We start from the raw sequence: 27316 nt of genomic DNA, 5'->3' as shown, positions 1-27316 counted from the left end.
TTTATCAGTCCATACAAATCTTAGTATTAAAGATAGTACTTGCATAAAAGATATAACATCCAAATACGGTACATATTGTAGGGTCAGAGGGCGTATAATGTACCTTAGCCAAACATTATTTATTTTGATCTCATACATGTTTTGAAGAATAAAAACAATATAAAGCTGACTAAATTTATAAATTCATTATTTGTAAAATTCATGCAGTGAAAAACGATTTTCCATTGGGAAATAGATACTTTATGTCAGTTTCAATGTCAAAATCTTCCATATCGAGCAATATACCGGTGATCACCTTAAAATCAGAAGATTAACAAAAAATACTTTGAAGATGCAACAACATAAAAGAAAAGAAAATCTTGCAGAATTCCTGATTTATGATCAAATGTAAATGTTCCATTAAGAAAGCCAGCGAGCAAGACAGGAAACTGACATGGTCATGGAATCAAAGGTGGATGCCATAAAATCAATCATATTGGCAACCCTAGCTGAACTCAGTCGTCTCACAGAGCTCTATGTTTACTCAAAACTACATAACTCTCCCTTGTCACACCTCTTACTAAGAACTCTTCTGTGGTTGATTTTGGGTGTGTGAGGCATGACACAAGCCCAGGTTGGTAACTTCCTTTTTTCTAAATCTAGACAATAAAACACATAATGTCTAATAAGTAATCATAGTTTAAATGTCCATGAAAGCATATCTATGATGCTCTATTTGTAGATGTAATGCAGCTTCTTGCCTTCCTCTATACTACTCACAGGAAAAGCTGGGTTTGGTTTGGTTTGGTTTAGGGTCAAGAAACAGGAGGTTGAAGCCCTTTGACTTGACTTTGAAATTGAAGTTCTGAGGTGAAATGGAAATTACAACAAATTAAGTGTTTAGAGCATGGGATGTTAGATGAAGTAAGTTTAAATATCCATGAAACTGAAGGTTGGTTTCCTTATCGAAACCATTGCTTTCAGAAGGGTATCCTTTTGCTTTCATTGTTTCCTGTGGGCCGATCATTAAAAGTAATAGATCATGGAATACCTGCGGGTATATAAAGCAGAAAATACATCTTGAGTTTACTTTAGTCATAGCTGGGACATTGATGGCAAACTAATGCATCTTACAAGTGCAATTAAAGAGATATGAGAGAAAGTCAGTACGAATTGGGATTTAGAAGGGGAAGAGTTTTATTTCAAAGTCATATTGCTTTCATCAATCCCTTCTGAGTGATGTACTCGTACATTTAGATATTTATAACAGGTGGATTACTGAACCCATGACATGGTCTAGGAGAGATGGTCAAGGAGAGTCTCACACACTCTCTTCCTCTTGTAAATGAGATGAATATGAGTCTGGCCTTACAAAAGTATCAAACTGAGACACACAATTCTTGAAAACATACACACAAATTTAATATGGATACATTCTCAAAATTTGTTGCAATTTATTCCTACCTTGGAGGTGGAATTTTCTACAGCTAAAAATTGGTACATATTCGGGCTGTTTGGTACTGTCAAATACACCTACATCTTGTGTGGATAGGCCAGTAAAACCATGCATTTTGTCCCTATTTCAAGAACACAGTAAGTGTGAACATGCCGACGCTAATCAGCAATCTAGAGCATATGAAGGGTATTCTCTCTCACTATGTTCCACATGTTACCAAGCCTTGCTTCTTATCTTCTTGGCCCACTTCACACTAAGTGTGAACATGCCGATGCTAATCAGCAATCTAGAGCACATCAAGGGTATTCTCTCTCACTATGCTCCACATGTTACCAAGCCTTGCTCCTTATCTTCTTGGCCCACTTCACACTAAGTGTGAACATGACGCTAATCAGCAATCTAGAACACATCAAGGGTATTCTCTCTCACTATGCTCCACATGTTACCAAGCCTTGCTCCTTATCTTCTTGGACCACTTGCTTTCTCTCATCTCCTCTTAACATCCAAACTATTAGAGCAATCTCACTCTCTGCTCTCTATACAGTAGTGCCTTGTTACTGAGTTTGTTTGAGTATGTTTGGAGTTTGTGGCATCCTGTATGTCTTTACCTAGAACATCACCCAGTACCTTTTCTGACTCTAGGGAATATTGTCTAATCAGAGATATACCATTACCTCATAGCTTTGGAGATATACCCCAGAAGATATTTGCTAGTTTGTGTTACAACTGAAACGCAAGGAGTGTTGGTATTCAATCAAGACATTTACATTTATAGAAATTTTGTGGAAAAAAGCAAGAAAAGAAGTAATCATCTCAAAAGAGTTGAATATCATTAAGATTTGAGTGACCTTCAATGTTCATACTGTCTTACAAAATCAAACTTGGAAAAGTTTCTTGCCCTAGTCCTTGGACAGTTTCTGACCATCATACAGCTACATGTAGTCTGGAACAGCAAATAATTTGTCACTCAAAGCACAATCTGTGATTAGGAGACTCCTCCCGAGTCCATGATGCATGATGGGATTGATCTACGTCTTATTACAGACCACCATGAAGATGACACATCAGAACATCTCTGATGTTGGGTGGAGTCTTGGACTAACCCCTCACAGTTATTTTAGACATTGCACAGTCATCTTACGTCATGATACTTTCCTTGGAGCAATGATTCATTTCTTTTTAAAGTTCTTGATATATTTTACAACACTCTTATAGCGGGACTAAATATAATATTGTAAGGAAGCTAGGCCCTGAACAATGAATGGTGCGTACTGTTATTTCGGGTCAATATCTTAAAGTTGAAAGATAAATGTTTGTTTTAAAAGTTATTGATGCATTTTACCACTCACCAAAAGCAAGAGTTTTGTTTGAAAAGAGCCATAATGTTATCAATCATTCAAACATCTCACATTATACATGTAGCTGCACAATCTATTTTTCTTTGTTAATGCAGTTCATCTTATATTTAATAAAACAATTATGAGAATATTGTACAATATGAGAATTTTGGTATCGGTAGTTGAAAGGCACTGGAAGGGTTAAACCAAATTTCATCTTTCACACATTTTATACGTCAAACATTCCTGGGAATACATCATCTGTTTCTGCTAACCTGCTTCAAAATCCCACACCTCCTTGACATTCCCACACCATGATGCTCATCAGGAGCTTACATGGAATGAAAAAGAACAATGCTTGACAGGAAGACCTGCCCCTCACACTCCCAGGCCCCGGCCACATGGAGTTCCTGTACCATTGTTCTGCACTCAGATAGCAGTGAGTGGACATCCCTAGAGAGCTTCAAGGAACAGGGTTGAACGGAGGACTTCTCTGAGGGTCGGTGATGAATGTTCCTATACTTCCTCTGATATGTGATACAGCAAACATCAATGATCATTGGATTACTAATCAATCAGTCTGGATACACATCTGGACGACAGAAGTTCAAGAACTCCATGATTTTTGGGTGAAGACTTTTGGTGACATTTTGTGCATTAATTCTCCATATAAAATGTAGAAGCACAGAATATCCATGTTGTACATGTATCTGTCCACTTCTGGGCCCCGTCTTACAAAGAGTTGATATCAATCGCAACTATGTACATAAGAGATAGGAGACTGCAAACTTGCGATTGATTAGAGGACTTGCGATTGATATGGATCGATCGTAACTCTTTGTAAGACGGGGGCCCTGATCTTGTAGCCTTAGCAGACCCTTGTCGACCTTTTGGTGACCCTTCAAAGGGGGATGTACAATATGCATTATCACAATGATCTCCCAGTTATTCTGTCTGCACTACAATCACCTTAAGAAAGTTTCCAGAAAGTAGTGCAATACTACTACAAATATCTATGCCAAGATATATTCATTGGTATACTGCTGCATCTTGAAATCTTCTACAAAATGTTTCTTAACAGACATTTTGGCTGTGTGAGTGTGTGTGTGTGCGCTCTCACCTCAGCATTCTTGTGGGGTTTTATGTGCGCTTCACATACCCCTTGTGAGGCATTTTTACTTTGTGGGGTATTTTTTCAGGACCCCACAGAGTAAAGTCTTTCAAATGACTGTATATTCGGTCTCCTATGCCCTGCGGGGCATTAGAAGTGGTACCCCATAAATGACTTTTTGTGAGCGTGTGCTAAAACTTGCACACTTTTTTATGGTAACATCGTAAGCACACCGCCGGGTCGTTATCGCCAGGTTGTACATACCCCACTAGTAGGGGACCACAAGGTATATCTGGAATGCACAGAAATACCCCACAATCAGGTGCCCCACAAAGGCCCTGATGTGAGAATGTGTGTGTGTGTGTGTGTGTGTGTGTGTGTGGGAGGGGTAATTCATTTCAATACATGTATAGCCGAATCTAATGGAGTAGTAGTGACAGGTTGGTGGTTTAAGGCACTGACAAAATATGTCAGATGGAGGTCATACAGGCAAAACACTTACAAACTACTGTTCTACAAAGCTATGGTGTAATACTGGCTAATGAGTGATCAGCTCCCAGGAGAGTTTGCAGGAAAAGGGTTGATCTGAGTGCTTCTCACTCCGTTAGCAATAAACATAAACAAAGGGATGTCATGTTCTAAGCGTTCATGCTTAGACAGGACTCCACTGAGATGTGATTCAGCAAACATCGATGTTCATTGGATTAGAAGGCAATTAGTCACTAACCAAGCTTGTATCACATTACAAAACTTCTGGAACTTAGTTTTCTGGAAGAAAGACAATATGAAGGTCCTTCGTTCACTTTTACAATAACCTGCCACAAGCAATGAAGAGCCAACAGAATAAACTCAAATAGGGTTGACAGGCTGTTCATGTCACTGTTTACTGTCACCATCTACTGGCATTGGTCTCTCAAGGGACGTACAAATGAAGGTCACAAATCTACAGGATTTAAATGTTTTATAATTCATTATTGAAAAGAAAAAGCATTATCTAAAGATCATAATGGTGAGAGCAAACAGTGGCATTAACGGCCTGCCATAGTTAAGTCCAACTTAAAGTCTATCTTAGTCTTTGTGAAACACCCCCAGGACTCCATAGCAACCTTCCATCCAGGGGGTCAGACATGATCTTTAGGGGTCAAAGTGCACTGTACTCTTGTTAAGATTCATAAAGTCTGACAGTGACCTTGTATTGAGATGTAACAAATACATCCCAGAACGTTTGATTATCTTCTAAGACACACCTACTGTAATTTTTAAAAAATAATGAACTCTACCGACAATCTCAAAAGAAAGAAGGTAATCTATGATCAGTGGACAACAACCTGGCACAATTTCTTTTCCCTGTGTAGGCACACTGCTGCAATATTGACTATTGACCGGGCATGGTGGCTCAGTGGTTAGAGCGCCCGCCTTATGAACGGGAGGTCGTGGGTTCGAACCCCGGCCGAGTCATACCAAAGACTTATAACAATGGAACCTTCTGTCTTCTAGCTAGGTGTTCAGCATATTAGATTGGAGAAGGGTAGTAATAACATATTATCTTATGCAGGGCCCGCTGGAAAAGCAGTTTCATAACTGAAGTGGCTACCCTGGGTAAATAAAACGTTATCATCATCATATCAAAGGGATATTCCAAAGATTTTCGTGGTGCATAGGAATCTCCTGAAACTTAAACTAGAGAAGCATGTTGGTTGGTTAATGAGTGATCACCCCAAGGGAGTCTTGAGGAAGAGGGTTGAACTCAAGGTTTCTCACTTGGTTAGTAACAAACAATATATTAGCAGATATTGCTCTTACAGTTCATGCCTGTAAGACCAGTCTTCACTAGTCAGGGTTTACAGAAAAGATTGCTGTATCATTCTGATCTAAGCCCAATCACAACTAGTCTCAAACTAATCTGAATTAGAAATACAAATAGCGGATTCATTCATCATTGCATTTACATGAAGCTTGAGTTATTACCTCAAGGAACATAGGGCTTGTTTGTGAAATAGCCTGCAGTTTGGACAATTGGCAGGCTTATTGCTGGCAACAAATTCATTCAGACTATGACCTTGTAGCTTGAGCTAATTATTCATGTGACTCCTCACCTCACACCAACTACAGCAGGGAGCTTCTACCTTGGGCAGGTTCTACACAAGCTGCGCTAATCGGATCTCATATCTCAAAGTCGCTTTCATCTTGAGCTAATGGAGAAGCACCTATCCATTGAAATATGATTCAGCTATCTATCAATGTTCATTGGACTCAATCAGACTATTGAATGATGACAACATCCCAGATAACAATACGACGTTACGCCAACGTGGGGCCAACGTAAGCTGTTACGTTGGTCCAACGTCGCCAACATGATGTTGGGCCCACGGCTTTCTTGCCGGCGGGCCAACGTTGGCCCGACAGTGACAAAATGACATTAAGCCAACATCGGGCCAACGTTATGCCGACCCCTATCCGACCATATGTGCCGATGTCCTCCCGACATTGAACCAACATTATGCCAACCTCTTTTCCACCGTATGCCGACGTCTTTCCGACATTGGACCAACGTCGTCCCAACCCTTTTTTAACCATGTGCCGACGTACGACAAACGTTATGCCAACCCCTATCCCACAATGTGCCGACGTTATTCCGACATTGGATAAACGTTATGCCAACCCTTATCCCACCATGTGCCGACGTCTCCTCGACATTGGCCCAACGTTATACCAACCCCTTTTCAACCATGTGCCGACGTCTCCACGACGTAGGGCCAACGTTATTCCAACCCCTATCCCACCATGTGCCGACGTAGTTCCGACATTGGACCAACGTTATGCCAACCCCTATCCCACCATGTGCCGACCTCGTGGGCTGTTACGTTGCGCCATCGTCGCCAATGTGATGTTGGGCCAACGGCTTTCTTGCCGGCGGGCCAACGTTGGCTCGACAGCGACGAAATGACATTAAGCCAACATCGGGCCAACGTCCCCCCGACGTATGACCAACGTCATGTCAACCCCTATCCCACCATATGCCGACATAGGACAAACGTAATGCCAACCCCTTTTCCACCATGTGCCGACGTCTCCCTGACGTAGGACCAACGTAATGCCAATCCCTTTTACACTATGTGCCGACGTCTCCCCGACGTTGTCCTAACATAATGCCAACCCTTTTCCCACCAAGTGCCGACCCCTTCTCCACCATGTGCCAATGCTAGACCAACGTTATGCCAACCTCTTCTCCACCATTTGCCGACGTAGAAGCAACGTTATGCCAACCCGTATCCCACCATGTGCCGACGTTGTACCTCCCCTTTCCAGTTCATGCCAACATCCTTCTGACATTACCAACACCAACTCAAAAACATATTCACACCAACATCAGTCGTCCGTTGTACAATCATTCAAACACATGCATCACAACGTGACAAGGAAAAGCCAAGTAGTTTAAGATTGGATTAAATAAATAAACAGAGCAAAATCCACAAAATGAAGATAGTAACAATTTCATCAAAATTAGACTGAATTTGAGAAAAGTTCATTATAGAACTCGACTTAGATCCCTCTGGAAGATATGTATAATAACAATGAAGCAAGAGGGACATGTTATTTAATTTCGTCATGTCTATTATCTTGTACATTTTAATCACTATCAAAACTTGATAACAACTTATTTGTCCCATTTTAATGAAAAGTTCACCATCTTGCTTCTTAGAATTTGCTCTGAATACATCCCCCTCCCTCCAAAACAAAAGAACAAGGAAAATAAACTGATTTTGTGATAAAACATATACTTTATTTTATGTGTAATAAACAAACTGTTGTAAATGTGAATACAATGATTGTACATCTTTCTTTTGTATTTTCGTTTGAATTCGAAAAAAGATGTAAACATAGTTTCAAGTTCAAGGTACCTCAATGTGTCACAAGATAGGCCTACTATCAATGAATGCTAGGACGACAGGAGCTGTTATAAAATGAATTGTCGCTTACACGTAACACAACATAACATACTGAAATTCATTGTACGAATATAATAAACAATCCTCACAACTTCCCGAGTAAAACAAAACAAACTTTCTGGCAGACGAACACGATTGCTTATGACAAGATTCCTCTACATATGTACAGCACAAAAATATAAAGAAATTAATAAAGTGTCCACCATTTGCATACCAAGAACTAGGCAATTAATGTAAACAATGTTCCATAAAAAATAAAAAATAAAATTCAGAGAAATTGCCAACATTTTTTATGCTTAGGCATTTCAGAGATGCTGATACATTTCGTCGCCATATCTATTGTTAACACATCTACAAACTGTTTTTTTAGGAGGGATAGTATACATTGCTTGAATGTGTGAAGTAAAGCAATCGCTAAATGTTTATATAACAAGAGAGGAAATTTGAAAGTGAAGTAAGAAAGAGCAGAGCTTGTAAAGGGAAAAACACAAGTTTCTTCACTCTGATATACCACTTCCAATATTTCTTTAAATTGAGAAGAAGGTAGTACGAAAAACATTCAGTCACTTAGATATATGAAACATTTTTTTCTTACCTTTGAAATTCTTTATAGCATGCATTTAGTTGACACGTTATACAGGCATTCAAATCAATTACGACCTTCTTCGACTCATGGTATAGCTCTCTTTTTAAAATTGGGCCATTAGTGAAATTTCACCACAATAAATAACAAGTAAAGATGCATATCACACTATTTAATAACAAAAGTTATTGTTTATGTTTGTGTACAAAACATAATGCCTGCAGAGCTGGCTAGCAAGCACCATAGCTTGCCTAAGCGGAGATCGTTCTTGATATAACATCACTAATCCTTTGGTCAATCATTCCGAGGAACTCTGAGAATTGTAAGAGTCGGGGTCCACCATTAGACGAGCAACTTGGAGAGGTTTTCAAAAAATTGTAAAAAATATAAGGAGGCATTTATTTATGGAACAATTGTTATTATGTTGCTTTAAAAGGGTCTTGATACAAGACATAAAAGTTTTAATTTCCTAAGGCAATGGACCTTTAAAGAATGGGTTTGTCGGAATCAAAATCTTGTCTAGCTTGTGGTGGTACAACTTCGACATCTGCGGCAAAAAAAAGAGGAAGAAAGAAACCAAACAAGATTTAAAAGCAGATCATGGAAACATCACCTTGAAATAGTACGGATATTAATCAAATAGTACGGCATTCAAGGGAAGTAGTCCTGAGTGGCACATCCTCCCTAGTTTTGATGAAATTTCATGGATAGAAGTACTTTAGAGCGAATGACCCAGACGTATGGAAATTAGAAAGGAATGGATTTCTTTTATTTTTGTCTTGTTTAATTAGAATAGCATCAAACGCTCTTCTTAACAAAGGAAATATACATTTGAGGTAAAATGGCAGTAATTATAGAAAGAACCAATTTATAGTATCTGTTTGCTCAGTGTTGAGATGCTTGATTGATAACAGTTTAAAGCCCCTCTTAAGTGTTGGATCCCAAAATTAGCCAAAGAATAGATGGCACAATCTCACTTAAATGGTATGATGTAAAAGAGGATGTCATTAACACCGGACACTTCTGCAAATAGAATATTGCCCTAACAAATGTGTTTGAAGTAGAATATGGATGAAAGAATACAAAATTTGCGTTTTCTGCATACAACACAAAACCCTTAGTTAGCAAGTTTGTATTCTTTCTAATTTTTAGGACAAATGTTTGAAGAAGAGTGGCATTTTCTTTCACATCATTATAACATTGAAGTGAAATGTGAAGCTCCCAATACTTTTTTTTTGTATTTATGTAAGCTCCCAATACTTGAGAGAGCTCGAGGGGCTTCAAAGTAGAAACAAAAACACAAAGCTATATCGTTAGTTGCTTATACAAGAAACAAATCAATTGACTGTGTTTTGTTTTTTGTGGCACCCTGAATTCAGAATTGTTTCCAAAAAAATACTGCTATGATTTGTTGTTGTTGAATAGTTTTGTAAGTGATCACAATGCAGTTTCTCAATATAATCAGGAAAAAGATACTAGCATCCGTTAGCAGCTATGTCCTACACAAACGTACATTAATCCAGTACATTTGTACTTTGTGTGCAGGGCACAACTATAACGAATACTAAGAAGTGGTATCCTGTCTACATGTATAACTAAATACAAAATGAATAAAATGCCAAATGACATACCCATATTTCTGAATGTTGAGGTCAATGGGGTCGTTGGGGTCGACAGTGTTCTGGAGGTTGATGGGGTCGATGTCGAAGGGGTCCTTGGTGCTGTTGATGCTGTTCTGGATGATCGAGGTAGGGGCCGGTAGCTGGATCTGAACGGGTAGAGGAATCTGGAATTTGTTGTGAAGTTGACGATATGAAATGCAGGATTTAATATTTAAATTTCAGAATTGTAGGGATTATGGGAGAAAAAAGTATTGGGATTTGGAAGAGCTATATAGGATTGAATGTATTAATAAAGAACGTCAGAATTTTAAAAAATAAATAATTAGAATATTTACCTTCAGTTCAAATTATAGCAATTTAATATACATGTGCATAAACAATAAAAACTAATTTGAAAATGAAAATAAAAATGCAGCAATAATCAAATTTGTGAATGAAAATTGTGAATGAATATTATGGGATCGATCAGTGTTACCCCCGCCCCCAATAGTTTTTCCTATTTACTATTTGATCAAATTGAGGTTCTTGGCCAATTGCGACTTTAAATGATTGCAAATGCCAAAATGAGGGTAATTCCCACCAGCTATATACCTCTTTCACATCACACTCACAATCCACTAAATGTGTTGATACAAAGTTCTTGCATATTTTGGCAGACTTGGCACACTCCCTTGTAAGATTTCAGGAGGCTAGAAACATGTACTAGCGGGATATCTTAATTCACAGCCCAATCTCGTAATTTATTCCTTTTCGAACTGAATCATCATCAGCATATATGGAGCTACTACAGAGTATAGTATAGACCTACTTCTAAATCTGAAAGTATCAGAGACTATAATATCATTTAGATATGCATAAAAAAATGATGCGTCTTCCCATTCAGCTCTATTTGATTCAATTGGTCTTTCCAACAATGCATCAGCACCTTCAACACTGTACACCAACAGATTCACAATCATTTGATTCATGGTCGATATTGCATATTAGGATGAACATCATCACTGTCACGGACGCTGCAACATGATGCATCAATACATCACCTAGGTACTCTAAGTCAGGAACATATTAACATTTATCACGGCAAACACTCAATGCATCTGATGCCGACACTTCGGCCCCCATCATAGCCATCATAGCCATCACTCACACTTCAATTGCACGCAGCGGGTGTGCATGCTAAGCGTACGCTCGTACTCACTTACACTTTCATTTGGACAGGGAATTATCAATGATTACTTTAACAATTTCTCATGCTATTTCCCTCGCTTTGTGACGGGAAGTTCTCACACTATACAATTTATCAGTTTCACGCGACATGCTCACAAAAATAACGTTGAAAGAGAAAGAAAATCATTCATTTACCATGCAGTGTTGGTACTCCCCGGCAACTGGTCCAGACAAATGGACAGGATATGGCTGACGTACGTTGCAATTGCATGAGCACATGGGCATGCGCACGCATGCAATTTTTTTTTACCCGGATGTAGCGGTACTAGGTCGTATTTGCTACGTTGGCCCAACGTCATATAGCCAACCAATATATACATGCACTATTTATCAGTAAAGATGGAGACGATATAGACCATGGGTGTCGATCTGTCATTGATACCTATTCATCAGGGGGGGGGGGGGGGGGGGGGTGATATATTCATTCATCCCCCCTGAACAATAGGTATTACGTAAGATTCGACACCCATGATATAGACCAACGTTAAGCCAAGGTTGGCCCAACGTCGCGTATATTAGCCAACATATCCACCATTTCTCAGTAAAATTTGAAACGATGGACCAACTTTGAGCCAACGTTAATAGCCAAACGTCGATAGCCAATTAACAGCCACAATTTATCAGTAATAATTGAGACGATGGACCAACGTTCAGCCAACATTGGCCCAACATCGAATGGCCAGCCAAAAGCCAACATTTAAAATTTAAAATTGAGACGATGGACCAACGTTCAGCCGACGTTAACCCAACGTCGAAAAGCCAACCCAAAGCCACCATTTAAAAAAAAAATTGAGACGATGGACCAACATGAAGCCAACATTGGCCCAACGCCGAATAGCCAACCAATAGCCAACATTTATAAGTTAAAATTGAGACGATGGTCCAACTTTCAGCCCACATTGGCCTAACGTCGAATAGCCAACCAAACGCCAACAGTTATCAGTAATATTTGAGACAATGGACCAACGTTGAGCCAACTTTAGCCCAACGTCGAATAACCAACTAATAGCCACCATTTATCAGTGTAAATGGCGACAATGAGCCAACGTTAGCCCAACGTCGAATAGCCAACCAAAAGCCAACATTTATCAGTAATAAATGAGAGATAGACCAACGTTCAACCAACATTGGCCCAACGTCGAATAGCCAACCAATAGCCAACATTTATCAGTGATAATTGAGACGATGGACCAACATTTAGCCAACATTGGCCCAACGTCGAATAGCCAACCCAAAGCCACCATTTATCAGTGAAAATGGCGACAATGGACCAACGTTTAGCCAACATTGGCCCAACGTCGAATAGCCAACCAATAGCCATCATTTATCAGTGAAAATGGCGACAATGGACCAACGTTCAGCCAACATTGGCCCAACGTCGAATAGCCAACCAAAAGCCAACATTTATCAGTGAAAATGGCGACAATGAGCCAACGTTAGCCCAACGTCGAATAGCCAACCAATAGCCAATATTTATCAGTGATAATTGAGACGATGGACCAACATTTAGCCAACATTGGCCTAACGTCGAATAGCCAACCCAAAGCCACCATTTATCAGTGAAAATGGCGACAATGGACCAACATTAAACCAACGATAGCCCAACGTCGAATAGCCAACCAAAAGCCACCATTTATCAGTGAAAATGGCGACAATGGACCAACGTTCAGCCAACATTGGCCCAACGTCGAATAGCCAACCAATAGCCACCATTTATCAGTGAAAATGGCGACAATGGACCAACGTTCAGCCAACATTGGCCCAACGTCGAATAGCCAACCAATAGTCACCATTTATCAGTGAAAATGGCGACAATGGACCAACGTTCAGCCAACATTGGACCAACGTCGAATAGCCAACCAATAGCCACCATTTATCAGTGAAAATGGCGACAATGGACCAACGTTCAGCCAACATTGGCCCAACGTCGAATAGCCAACCTATAGCCACCATTTATCAGTGAAAATGGCGACAATGGACCAACGTTCAGCCAACATTGGCCCAACGTCGAATGAGCCAACCAATAGCCACCATTTATCAGTAAAAAATGGCGACGATGGCCCAACGATTAGCCAACGTTGGCTTGCCGACTGCGACCCTGCCGACGGTGGCCGACGTTGGCCCAACGCCGTATTGTTATCTGGGATACTCTCAACAACTAAACCTATTGTTCAAATGAAAATGAGTAAAAGATGTTTCCCATGAATGCTTAATTTAATTTTAGATTCATCCATATGGAGCATATTTATTTCAAGTAAAAGGAAGTACTTTTCAAAAGAAGAATTGAATGTATCACTCAGAATGACTACGTGTCTGAATCAGCACACGTATGCAGGTCTCCTTGTGCGTCTCATGTATCCTACATATGCTAGACATAAGCAAGTCTAGTGACTCTCTACAACGTTTATAAATTATGGACAGGTTGCATATAGTCAAGTTTCACCATTGCCATTTCAACTTAAATTCATAAATTACTAAAAAAAGTAATTTGTATGCAAGCAACTTAATACATAAATGTATATTTCACAAATTTGACTTTCTCAATTTTCCTTCATGAGAAACAATTGTATTTTTCAGGAATATTACAATATCAATGAATCATCTTCACTAGCTTATTACAACTGTTTGCTTACCAGCATTAAAGATCAATAGTTTAATAATGATTTTCTTTCAAATGAAAGGTCATTGTAAGACAAGTGCACTGATCTAGCACCATGCAGACTGGATCTACCTGGTCATGGGTTAGATTCCCCAGGGGGATTCCCCAGGGGGTCATAAAAGCAGACAATACACATCATGATGACAGGCATCAGCTATACCGCTCAGCTAGAGTCATGTGCTATGGTATCCTCGAGAAAATCATCAGGATTGAGAAACAGACAATGAAATCAATAAAAGCTTCCGTATATAAATCGTCCTGGGATATAGTGCTAAAAGAAATTAGAAAATGTTCAGAGGTCATTGGAAGCTTATTGTTGAGACAAAGAAGTGGAAAATGAGAGAGACAAAGAGAAGATAAAAGAAAAGGGAAAAAAGAAGAAAGAGAGAGAGAGAGAGAGAGAGAGAGAGAGATAGAGAAAGAAAGAGAAAGGAAGGGAGAGATACTGTGTGTGAAAAAGAGCAGGAAAATAAGAGATTATTATTAATATACACTGTTATGACTCAAAACTGTGTTTAAAACAAGAAGACAATAGAACGAGAGAGAAAAAAGGAAAGAATGGGAGAGGGAGGGAGAGAGAGAGAGGGGAGTGAGAGAGAGAGAGAGAGAGAGAGAGTGAGAGAGAGAGGGAGAGAGAGAGAGAGAGGGAGAGAGAGAGAAAGAGAGAGAGAGAGAGATGGGGTGAATGAGAAAAAAAATCAAAGGATTAAGGCAAAGATGACAACAGTCTACCTTTAACACTTTGACTTCCTTTGGGCAGTATTTGAGTTAATATGACCCACATGTGAACGCTTACCTGTAGCAGTGTTTGGTCACTGTTTATATCCCAGTCTCCTTCCTGTAGGGTCACAGTGCTATGTTCATATTCTATTTTATACAATATTGGTAAGTATGTGGTCAGAATGTATTCAAGCCCCTCCCTGGCCACAGGGTTGTGTTCATATCTTCAGATTTATATTTGTTGGTCACTGTTCACATTCTGGTACCCTTGTATTCTTGACATTTGTACGATCAGTATTCCCATCTCCTCAGTGCATACTTTAAAGACACTCTCTTGTGCATGAAAACGTTGCGAATTTCACTAGTTTGCTTATATTTCAATTTGCTTCAATTTCATGCTAAAAAAAAAAAGGAATCACAACTGATACATTGTATAACACTTAATTTGGGCAAATAACAAAGTTTCTTGCCATAGAAATAGCTTTAATTTACAATTTCATGTCATAAAAGCTTCTATTTTCACAGCAGTCACAGAGTTATGTTTACACGGCATGATTTATTTTGTCGCTGTTTACATTCTGGGGGGTGTTTCATAAAGCTGTTCGTAAGTTACGCACGACTTTACGCACGACTGGAACATGTTCTTGGGTGCTAATCAGATTCTCAATCATTTACATGTAGCACAAGAACATGTTCCAGTCGTGCGTAAAGTCGTGCATAACTTACGAACAGCTTTATGAAACACCCCCCTGGTCTCCTTGTTAAAGAGTATGAGTATATTAATTATGTTCCTATTCTTCTTTGTAGAGTTTGATTAGTGTGGTCAGTCTGTGACCATACAGTCTCCTTCCTGTATGGTCAAAGGGATATGTTCACGCATATACCTTCTGACTTTGTTTCTTCAGTTAATATTTTAGTGTCCTTCCTTCATGGTCTGGTCACAGGTATAGGTTCATATCTAAACATCTTGACCCATTTGGTCACTGTTTATAATCATGGCTCCCATCTGCATGGCTATACATGCAGTTATATGTATATTCACCATATTCTATAGCTATACTCCTAGCCACTGTTTATATGCGCTGAGCCTCCTTCCTGCATGGCCATTCCCTTCTTCTTTATCCTATCCATATTTCTTCAGTCGCTATCGTATGATGATGACGACGACGACAATGATGATGACGATGATTCACAGTATTGAAACAATCTTTTTTATTTGTATCTGTGCGGTCATGGTCTGGAGGATATGCCACACAACTGTGGATCACATGGTTTGTGGTTTGAGTCCTGCCACGGCACTTATGTTCTATGGCAGGACATTAATCTACATTTGCCTCTCTCCACCCATGAGTAGTGAATGGGTACCTGGTAGGAATTTATACCTGAAATGCTCTGAGTGTCTTAGGACCAGTGGCCAAAAGCCAGGGTAATATATTACTTTGTAGGTGCCTCGAACATCCCCTGGGATGGATACGTGCACAGCATAGATGCAGCTATTGTTATTATAAATTGCCTATTCTTCTTTCTGTATGATCACAGGAATAGAAACATTTATAATAACACATATTTAAGACATAATTTGATAAGTTTTTTTAGTTTCTATCTGTCATGCTCCCTTTCATCACAACTAAAACTATGAGTAATCTAAAAACAAGTTTTTTTCCATTTGAATAATGAATACTCCTAATTGGTGTACCTCAATTATTCATTTTTTTTGTCTCCAAACTATGATGTAACAACTTGGTACCCCTACAAACGTTCTTCCGTGAACAAGATTTAGGAAAGGACCCTTCTCTGTACTGGTCAGCATGCTCTGGACAGCCGTCTTCAAAGAGAGAATATCAGAGGCGTACATGTATATTGTGAGAACTGTGAGGTTAGAGAGGAAGGTAGCATGAGAGACGAAGTAGGGCAGGAAACAGAAATCCTTGAAGAATAGTTCAGGTGTGCAACTGAAATAGGATGTAGAACTGAAGAGTTTCCCCCAAGCAACCAGAGCTCTACAGACAACATCTGGTGAAGTATCAAGAAGTATTCCCCTTCCGTTTATCTTGCTAAGCCTCCCAATGTTTGTGGTGCAGACAAAGAAATAGTTGGTCTAGAGCCAATAGGTGAGTTCCTCTAGATACATCACATGACTTTTCTTGAAATAAAAGAAATTAAAGAAATCCTTGGTTAAGATAAGGAAAATGATGTCATTGTTTATCCATGTCTCTTGTGCACTACCATACAATTGTGTGTCTGTCCAGATGTGACTCGGTGGTGAGAAATCAGATATAGCACTGTAGCACCAATCTTGAACTCGGCCGACAATCTCACAGGAAACCTGTAACGTATGATCAGCGGACGTTCAATAAACTGGCACAATTAAAAGTGTTGAAGAAGAAAAAGCCTTTGTACAAAACAGCTTATATTCGTTTGAGAATAGCAAAAGCTAAATCGTATCAATGAGATTTCTCTTGGTTGATATGAATTTGAACCATTTCACTCCTTTGCTGAAGCAACTGCATTGGCTGCCAATCAGACAACTCATAGTGTATATACAAGTGTCTCCAAGGTAAAGCTCCCACCTATCTCAGTTCTGCAAGACCCGGCCTCCTTTCAAGTTCAGGCTGCCCCATACCCCATGTGCCCAGAACAAACAGTAAAGTTGCTGGTGATAATGCTTATCAAGCCTCTGCACCACGACCATGAGGTCCGCTTGTCTCCTTCATTAGATGTTTTTTTAAGAAGGCTCTAAAAACTTTTCTATTCATTCGTTATCATTAAATTTTGCTACTTGTATGTTAAATTGTTTGAACTCCGTGAAACCGTTTAATATAGAGCACTATTATGACTTTGTTATTGTTATCATCAACCTTCCTACATATTTCAAAACAATCTCACCTTGATCAATATCATGATACAGTACATGCATGTCCATCTAGTCTATTCTAATAAAGATAATGATGATGATCTGAGTTATACACTGGCAATATCTACAGATATATTATCACACCAGTCATCAGATTTAGGCTTGGCCAAATACAATGTGTGCACCTTCTCCACTACTTGGGAAGCATTTCAGCGGGCACCTTTTTATAGAAGCTCAACATATTCTGAGCAAATATGACTTTCCCATCCTACCAGGTACCCATTTAACACCTTGGTGGAGAGAAGCAGTGGGAATGTCTTTAAACTGTTCCAACCCATACTGCATCATCTGAAGAGGTCCAGAAGGATGACAACTCTCTGCAAAGTGACATACTTCTTGCTCTCACAAGATGATACATGTATAATCAAACCTGCTTTAGTGACCACTTGCATAGAAAGACCAACCGTCTGTAAAGACCAAATTTTTTTTTTCCCTGAATACGGTTTCTTATTGATACCTGTTGTCAGATTTAAATACTGAAAATTATTATGGTCTGACGATAAATTAGGTTCTGATGAAATGAGTATGTATCACAAGAAAATCAAGCAATTTCAAGAGTAAAATATAGGGTACAAACAGTTTATTTACGAGCCATCGGCTCAATATAATTAAACATGCAAATAATTGACAAAAATAAAATGTTTCAGAATCACTGTGAACTTAGATAGGAGTATATCCTATCACTGTTTATGTCGTCTTATCGGTACTCAATTATGTCACAAAGTACTTCACATTTCCAAAGGAAAATAGATTACCCATTAACCAGGTCATCCTTCGAGGTATAACATACAGGTAATCACCCACCGACTCTAGCCCGGTCTTTATATAAAAAGTATACTGTTGTGGGTTAGAGAGTCCCGATTTAGAGTTCGTAAATACCACCTCTTCCTGTTTCTGAATAGGCGGAACGAAATACTCTGGTGTATGTAGTAACCCGGTGCGATATGATGCATGACCTGCTAAGCCTGACCGGTGTACGACAGCACTGGGCGTTGACTCTACGACTTGACGCGAGTAGGTTGCCTGAGCGTGTCGACTACGAACACATGTCCATTCACTGATGGTGCCTAGGGTTATGGCTACGAGCCCAGCTTGTCCCTAAAAGAATTAAATGGAAACCAAATAGCCAACCATCTACAAAAATAAACACGATAGCTATAGCGATGTAAATCCTAACAATTTACAACAATCATTTACAATCTCTAGAGCTTAGCTTCACTGACATAAACCACTAAAATAGGCGACATTTATAAATGACCATGTACGGTATCTTTCACCTAGAAATTATAGAATAACACCTATGTCTTTACATATAGTTATACATGTATAACTTTTCAGTGCAATACAATTTCTTAAACCTCATATATTCTAAGCAAACAAAATAATCAAGGTTAAGTCTTCCTTATTCAACAAGCAAGATACAACACAAAAATCCATTATCTCGTAGTACATAGAAAATATCTTTCTCTTTATGAAATGTATGAAATTAACCTTCCTTCCAGATAATTACAAATAAGGTAATACATTTATTTCTGTAACTTACAGTTCAGATGTTCAAATGATGATCCAAGTTGAGGCGAGGGCTGATGAGGCTTCTACCACGTCGGCCTGTGCTGCCTGGTTCTTGCCTGGTCCCATAGTATAGGGAAAGTCTATGCCAGCAACAGCATGCTTATAGCCTGTGGCTGTAACTTTTACCTTCGTGGCCAACACCCCTCATTCACTCCCCAAAGTCAGACCAAATTCTGAAAGGTCTGCTCCTCTCGAGATCTCATGTGCAATCTGATTAAACTACCCTAAATCTCTAATCCACGTTGGCTCTCTCAATAGTAACCTCTTTAACATTCTTTGTATTCCTCTCATGCCAAAACTGTCCATCCAAATTCCTTTTACTGAATCCTCTATACAAAACTTTCCTATTAACATTCTCCTCATCCTTTCCCCACACACAGACAAAGACAGACACCTGCTCTACTAGAGACCCAAGTTAGTTGACCTAGTAAATCCAAGTTAGTTGACCTAGTAAATTGCTACCAACAACATCTATTCATCTAACACCTGTCCATTACATTATGTCTAAAAAAGAAATCCCAGTCACATTGTGACACCTGTACATAAAGACCATCGGCCTATAAAGATCACTTTTTGGGCCTCCCTTCAGAGATCTTTACATACAGGTTTAACTATATCTACCTACTACATGCAGACATCAGTCTGTTAAATAATCAGACTATTTACCCATACTTCTGGTCCGGCTGCGGATTGAGTGGTACTCTTAGTCCTAGGTCCTGCGCGGAGGTCAGCGACTGAATGGTGACCTGTGACCCTTGACCCCAGAATGCATTGACCCCTGACCTGAAGTCATCTTGTATCTCAGTGTCTAGAATGTCGGCTAGGTTCAGGTTGGTGATGAAGAAATCTGCCTGGTACTTAGAAGAGGAACCTGAGAGTAGGGAGTAGAATGACATGGTTATATTGGTACCTTCCATCAGTGATGGGCAGTGGAGAGTAACAGAATTACATCACTTTCTTGCTATACTTGGCATGGATCTCAAAATGAAAAACAAATTTAAGGTCAGTTTATAAACTGACTGTCGTTTAGAACTTAAGAATATTACAAAATTTAAATACATGTAGGACTGAAACATTAAAATAATATTAGGAACAGGATTATCCATGCCAGTTTGTTATATTCTATGATTTAAATAGCGATAATCTTCTTCTGACTTTCAACATTTCAGTCAGAGCAGTTATTCTTTGTGAAGACATCCCCCCCCCTCCAAAAAAGAATGTATTTATGATAGACAAATTTACATGTTTCAAGTTTTAAACACCTCTGTTTTCACTCATATCATTTCCTTATCTTGATCTTAAAATACCATTTTGGAGCGTGATTTCCTTTCCACTAACTTCGAAAGTCAACAATACTTACAAGTCCCAGTTAAGAGGGAACAAATTTATTCTGCATATCCTTTCCATATTGACTGAATAAAGATACACAATGTATTTGAAAGTTTTAAGAAACACAATGGAAGTTAAATACTGTCTACAAAAAAGAGCAAAAGAGTGATACAATACATTTGTGAACATGAATATAATGAAAAACTATTTGAAAAAGTATTCTATTCCTAAGAACTAAAGTTCCTGTGGTGTATTTCTTTGTTGCTGCTTCAAATACTACATACTGACTTTTAAATGAAAACAAAAAGATATGACTTTTTACTTTATTCACTCAACACATCAAAAATACACTTGTACACTGAATCCCCTCCCTTTGCCCCAAAGGAACTAATACATTGAGTTCTGATAAAGGTGGGATTGGTATCCCTATGACTCATATATCATACATACACCCAGATGATTTCATTCTCAGTCAAATGGAGTTAGATTAAAATAGAGGAATCCTTGCCAAAAGTTCTAAAACTATGAGTCTTGATTTGATATTGGATATTTTCCACAGGCAATAATGAAACAAGATCCATTCTAAGTTTTCTCCCCCCATTGCAAACTGAAGAACAGTAACAAAATTAACTCTGATTCACAGAAATAGAATAGTAAAGAGAAAGAAGGATACAGTATACAGACTAGAGAATAGGGGAATTAAAATATCTAAGGAAAACAAACGGAGAGGAGAAATTGGAGGAAATAAGGGCTTTGAAAAAGTGGGAAAAAGAGATAGATGAAATTAAAAAGGCACAAGTTTATAAAAAGAAAAAGAAAGATAAAGAGAAGGTGAATATCAACAAACATAAAATCAAGTGCCCTTGAGACGGAGACAAGCAGAAGGAGAGATAGAAAGGAAAAACCATACAAACCTGTATTCTCTTCTACAGTCATCGGAACAAGTTTTCTTGCGCTCTCATACGTTCTGGAGTTGAGTCCTATGATCTGAAACAAACAATAGATAAAGTCACAATGATCAAGTACATAACAAAAATGATTGATTATTCTTTTAACAACTTCCACATGTATATACCCTTCACAAGTAATATTGTCTCTGGACAACAACCAGAAGGGTAAGAACTAATGTACTTTACACTGTATTATAACACCCTTCTGACTCTCAGCAGATGACAAGACAACTGCAATAGATAGAATTACAGGATTATTCCTGACACTAACAAGGAGAAAGAAAAAATATGTTGAATATCAAAATGAACAAATATTCTAAAAAATCTTACCCTGGATGATGACACACTTTAAAAACCATATACTGAATGAAAATGGGAAGAGATCAAGATAAAAATAATGCCTGTGGCAACTTTGTATTGGGGGCATGAAAATAGAGAAGGAAAATGAGATAAATTGGGTAATTTGATAAATAACTTGAGGCATTTCCACAGGAGCAGCCTGAAGTGATCTTCATCACATCTTATTTCCTATGATACACTCCTACACAATCAGACTGCAAATGAGATCACTTCAAACTCGTCTTCTTTTCTTCTGGAAGTAGGTCAAATGACGGAAACAATTTCCATCTTGTGGCCAAGTAATTCAAGACACTTAATGGATCATCAACTAGTTCTTAATGTTAGTCATTGGAAGATGCATAAGAGATGTACTCCAGAGTCCAGATCCTATATTGGTCTCCTAAAAGGGCCCTGTTTTTATAGGTTTCCATGGAATTTAAAAAGCACTAGTCTGTAAAATTCTGTACAATATTGCTGTTTTACGGCTGATCAAAATAAATAAAAATACCCCAAACCTGAATACATACTTACATTTAAGTTTTTCATCTATTCATACTTGTAGATAGACATTTAAAGACTCAAAGTATAGAGATATATGTGGTATCTTGGGGGGAGGGGGGGGGGGTGCTGTGAACTCAAAAACATGTTTTTGATTTTCGAAACTCATGTTCTTTAGTTTCATTTCATGTATGTCACAGATATTAACATTTTTTCATAAAACATATTCAGAGTACAGAATACAGAAAAATTTAGGAAGTCATTAATATAGACTGAATAATTCTGTAATAAGAACAGAAAATTTCTTAGATTATATGTTCAAATTGTTCCAAATAATTTGCACATTTACTATTTGAAGCAATAAACTATTCTATGATAATGATATAATATAAGCCATTCACTAAAATCACAACTTTAAAACCTCACACTTTGTAAAAACCCTTTTTTATTTCTGAAGTTGGCTAGAAAGAAGAAGCTATGCAGACATCCTGAATAGATCAAGACAGCTATCTATCAGCGTACGGGATGGCTGAATAAATACAGATTCTAAATCCAATTTCCATGCAGACTGCAACACGTCAAACAAATTCCTCCTTATTCATCTTACAAATCAACCCATCTTCAGGAAAATAAAACAGATCCGGAGGGGGCACAAGGCAAAAAGGTTAATAACTGCTGAGAGCTAGAAAGATATCATGTCATATATTTGTATGTACCTTATCATCCTTTTGACTCTTAACTCACGGACAAGATTTAGGGGTGATAGTGAGCACTAAAGAAAAGGAACCACCCCTAACCCTACCCCCCCCCTCGATTAAAAAAAAAAGGAAAAAGGATTTGGGGGGGGGGGGGGGAGGCATCTAACAACATTCCCCCCTTTTGAGTAAGAAAATTGGGAACAAATAGGAAAAATAGGGGAAATGTGGAAAAAGGGGTAAAATCGTGAGGAAAAAAATATGAATAACAATCGGAAAGAAACAAAATTTTTGGGAAAAATAAAATTAGGAAAAAACAGGGGAAAGAATAATAAAAAATTGGGAAACCAATTTAAATCAGTCATCTATCAGGCCTGAAGATTAGAGCAATAAAAATTAAAGAGTACAAGTTCAAACCTTACCCATATTTTCAGTTGAATTTTAGTTGAATTGTTTTTCTAATGAAATAAATATTTGATATCACTGTCATTTACATCATTCTTAGCCAACAGCAATGGTTTTCAAATGTTGTCAATCATTTGTTAACAGCTATCAACTTTATCAAAATATGTCAGTATTCCCATGGATGGCAGGTTATTCCCATGAGAATATTAATATTCTGCACAATTATAAGTATGACATTTTTAAAATCAGTATAAATAGCATCACTCGTTTACACACAACTTGTAAATGATAACTGTTTGTAATAGAAACTGCCTAGACAACATGGACGACCAAAAAACATGGAAGGATACTAAGTAAAAACATCTTGCTGTAAAAAAAAAAAGTTATGTCCCCATCTCACCGAATAGAAACAGAAACAGGACATTGAAAATGAAACACAGAGTCATATACCAGAAAGATAATTTACTGATTTGACTGAAGTTATAAGTCAGCAAATTATTTACCAAAATTACTTGTTTCCTCTTGATTACATGAAATTCATCACATTTCGTTCTGCTTTAAACCACATCTCTGATTTTTATCAAATTCTGATGAAATAAACCCCAGTGGCTGGCACACCTCTGCCTACCTAGCTGAACTGCATTCACTCAAGCTCATGGTTTTCCCCTTCGTTTCCCCATAGATCAAACCCTCTTGGTCAGGGAACATGCGTTATGAAATCGTTTGGGGAAGACATTTCCTTTGACGCTTCCTTACACGTTGAAAGAAGAGAGCTTCCCTCTCACTCTTATCATCATCTCAACCATTGACATACATTAAATGTCATGGTCTGCAATTGAGACAGCCCTGGGAATTCAATGGTTTATAACTGCTCAATGAAAAAAATGTACCACTATGTTTTCGATGAAATTACAAATTAATTAGCTATCATTAATTTCAGAGAAGAGGAAAATGTGTTTGCAAAATGAATTATAGAATGGAATGAGAGAGAAAGATGTATCCAGCTGTATTCAATCCCATTCTACTTTATTTATTTATATGCCAATGGATAGAAAGATAGGGACATAGATAAGTGAAGAGTTAAATATACATAGCTGTGGATGAAAAAATAAAGCGAAATATAGAGCGGTATGTAATTGAAACGATAGAATTATCCCTAAAACCCTCCCCTCTTCAAGACCTACAAAAAAGTGAGAAAGTTTTTCAACAGTGAAAATATAATGTGATAAGAGAATCTCAAATGTCTGGAACATATTATTTTCTAATTTTAAAAGAGGCCCATCGAATTCCTCCTACATTTCCAGGATAAACTTGGTGACTGACCTTTGAAAAAGAGGAAATCATTGATGTGATCCAAGAGTGAGATAGATAGATAGATAGACAGGGAGGGAGGGAGAGATAGAGGGAGAGAGAGAGAGATAAGGCAAATGGAAGATTGTAAGGAACATCATTCTTGTGTCAGCTTAATGAGTTACATCTTCCAAAAGTCCTAGATATTCTAAAGATTTGCAGTGTCTAAAACTAAAGGAAAATCAGAGGTAAAAATGAAGGAGATCAATAAGGCATAGCAAGAACAAATGTATGGCCAAGCACCTGGTAAAGAAAATAATGAACTCTAGAGTTGATTGCAAATATAAAGACTAAGGGAACAAGTAATTCACATAGAATTAGACAACTCTCACTTGCTATAACAACATCACATTTCTTAAAAAGTGGAAGCCTCATAATTTAGTATTGTAAGTTCTCAAAAATTCCCCAGTCTGTGATTCTTAATGGAAAAATTGGAATATTCTTATGAACCAGAAATAAAAGTAGATATTATATGATTGTCCTGAAAGGAACTCATATTTGTACAAACCTCGAGATTAAATTGTCCAATGTTAGACCCTTGAGGTGTTCCATACAGGTATCCATCAGAGCTTTCAGCTGGCTGGATAAACTTCAGCCAGCTTGGTAGACTAGGTTTACTGACCAGGGATGGTCGAAAGATGATTGGATCAGTAGAATCTGAGAAAAAAGACAAAAAAAAAAATATATAGACCAGTTTAGTAGTGTATTCAAATGCTTGTATTTATCTTCCACGAACCCTTAGTGGTTATCTTACTCATTCACCTGTGATTTAGGATAGAGTAGGATAGGTTCCATTTTTCATTTATTATATGTTGCTATGTTAAATAAGCTCTATATAGCCTCATACAAGATTTTAGGTCATTAAGACATAAATCTGTGTCAGATGAACAAAAATCTAAACTCATGGATTTTTTTTACTATTAAAGCAATGCAAACTTGAACTATTTCAGTTTTCAATTTTCTTGAAATAAGACTGTATAATATTTTAAAAGGTCTTAAGGTACGTGGAAACAGACAATAACAAACATTTGTAAATCAAAAATCAGCATCTACATGGAGAGAAGCATGATATTAACCTTGGTTTCATATCAGAAAATAATCTTATGAGTATATAGAATATATTATCAGCGTCACTACCATCTAAGCATACATTTATGCACTAAGAAGAGTCATTAGAGCAAATTTGTTCTTCTTTTTCACATCCCTCCAAATGTTTATTGATCTACAGCAGACAGAAAAGAGAAGGAAGTATTTAAGGCAGGTGATTAAAGTTTATGATAATATTGATGAGAATCTGTGTCTCTGTTAAATCATCAACCCTTCCTATCACTTATAAAGCTGACTGTCAATGCATTACATGATTGATTGAGGATGCTGACCACTTGAGGAAAGGAAGTCCTTTACAATTCATATGATCGGCCCCTCACAAATTATCAGTGAATTTATAAGGACACCGCACCCTCAACGAAAAACAAAAATCTTGATACTCAGGGATTGTGTGAAGATATATATATATATATATATATATTTTTTTGTCGTTGATTAATGTTATTAGGATTCAAATAATAACTACCTGGTTATTCTCCCCCTTTTTTGTTTGGTATGTCAACATTGAACTAAATATACAAAACGATTAATATCTAACCCCCGGTTTGAGCTAAATACACTATTAATAAACTTTCTCTTAAAGTTTTCACTTTCTTGTGTATTTCAAGATTTAATGGTTATATATTTGATAACTAAAATCAATCAATCAATCAGTCTTTGTGCAAACTGAATGAAACATGAATACTGACACTCGAACAGGTTTCATTAACTTTCTCCTTGCATGCCAAATACAAGACCTTTGGGTTACAATGGTCAGACAAAACACATTAAATGTAACTTTGGAACAAAACCAAGGTGTCAAATATAAATTTGGCAGCCTATAAATAGATAAAACCAGTAATTACATGAGTTATGACTAATAAGACACACTAATGTTTGCCAATTTTTTTTATTTTCTTGACTAGCCACTGAGCTTCCCACCACACCAGCCACAATTCCCAGGGCTTAAGAAGTCATAAATCTAATGACAAATACAAGAAACTCCCTTAAAATGCTAACTTTGTAATACCTCTTATGTAAGTACTGAACATGATATTGGAAACATTTTATTGGTTTGTGGTTTGAGCTCATTAAAAAATGAGCAATGATGTCATTAAACTGTTAATAAATATATTACACTCCCTTGTAAGGTTGCCTTGGTGTTTTTTGGATGTTGTTAAAAAAGAAAGTTTAGAATAAGCTCACATAAATTCTGACCAATTAATATCATTATGTCACTGAAACAAATCACAGGTATTTATATGTGTATCATTACACTGTACACCCATAAAATGTGCAACGTTACTCCAAATAGACTATTGCATCAATATTTAGAACTTTGGGCAGAAGGGGATTCATCATACCTATTCCTCATACACCAAGAGACACATTCATAATGTTTATTATATCCCTCATGTATAGTTTCATGTATGTCTTTCTTGGCTCTAGCAAACTATGAGCATTCAGAGGCACAAATATTGATTTTTTTTCCCCCAAGGCATATCTATATCAAATTTACCCTTGGGAAAGCTAC

General features: G+C 37.7%; 1 protein-coding gene and 1 non-coding gene across 3 annotated transcripts in view; one reads left to right on the top strand and one right to left on the bottom strand.

The window, feature by feature from the left end:
- Positions 1-27316, bottom strand: part of LOC590251 (epsilon-sarcoglycan) — a 79069-nt gene that overhangs the window by 27352 nt on the left and 24401 nt on the right. For both annotated transcript variants that reach the window (XM_030976581.1, XM_030976588.1), the window contains exons 3-5: positions 25205-25353; positions 21374-21446; positions 19797-20001 (exon numbers count right to left, since the gene is read on the bottom strand). In XM_030976581.1, coding sequence (XP_030832441.1) covers positions 19797-20001; positions 21374-21446; positions 25205-25353 — 427 coding nt within the window. The remainder of the gene's footprint in view (positions 1-19796; positions 20002-21373; positions 21447-25204; positions 25354-27316) is intronic.
- TRNAI-UAU lies at positions 5269-5341 on the top strand. Its single transcript has one exon. It is a non-coding gene; the product is annotated as a tRNA-Ile (tRNA).

This window comes from Strongylocentrotus purpuratus, unplaced genomic scaffold, assembly GCF_000002235.5.
Source record: "Strongylocentrotus purpuratus isolate Spur 01 unplaced genomic scaffold, Spur_5.0 spur5_contig_870, whole genome shotgun sequence".
Taxonomy (NCBI): domain Eukaryota; kingdom Metazoa; phylum Echinodermata; class Echinoidea; order Camarodonta; family Strongylocentrotidae; genus Strongylocentrotus; species Strongylocentrotus purpuratus.
Note: the sequence above shows the minus strand (reverse complement) of the source record. Positions and strands in the feature narration are given on the sequence as shown.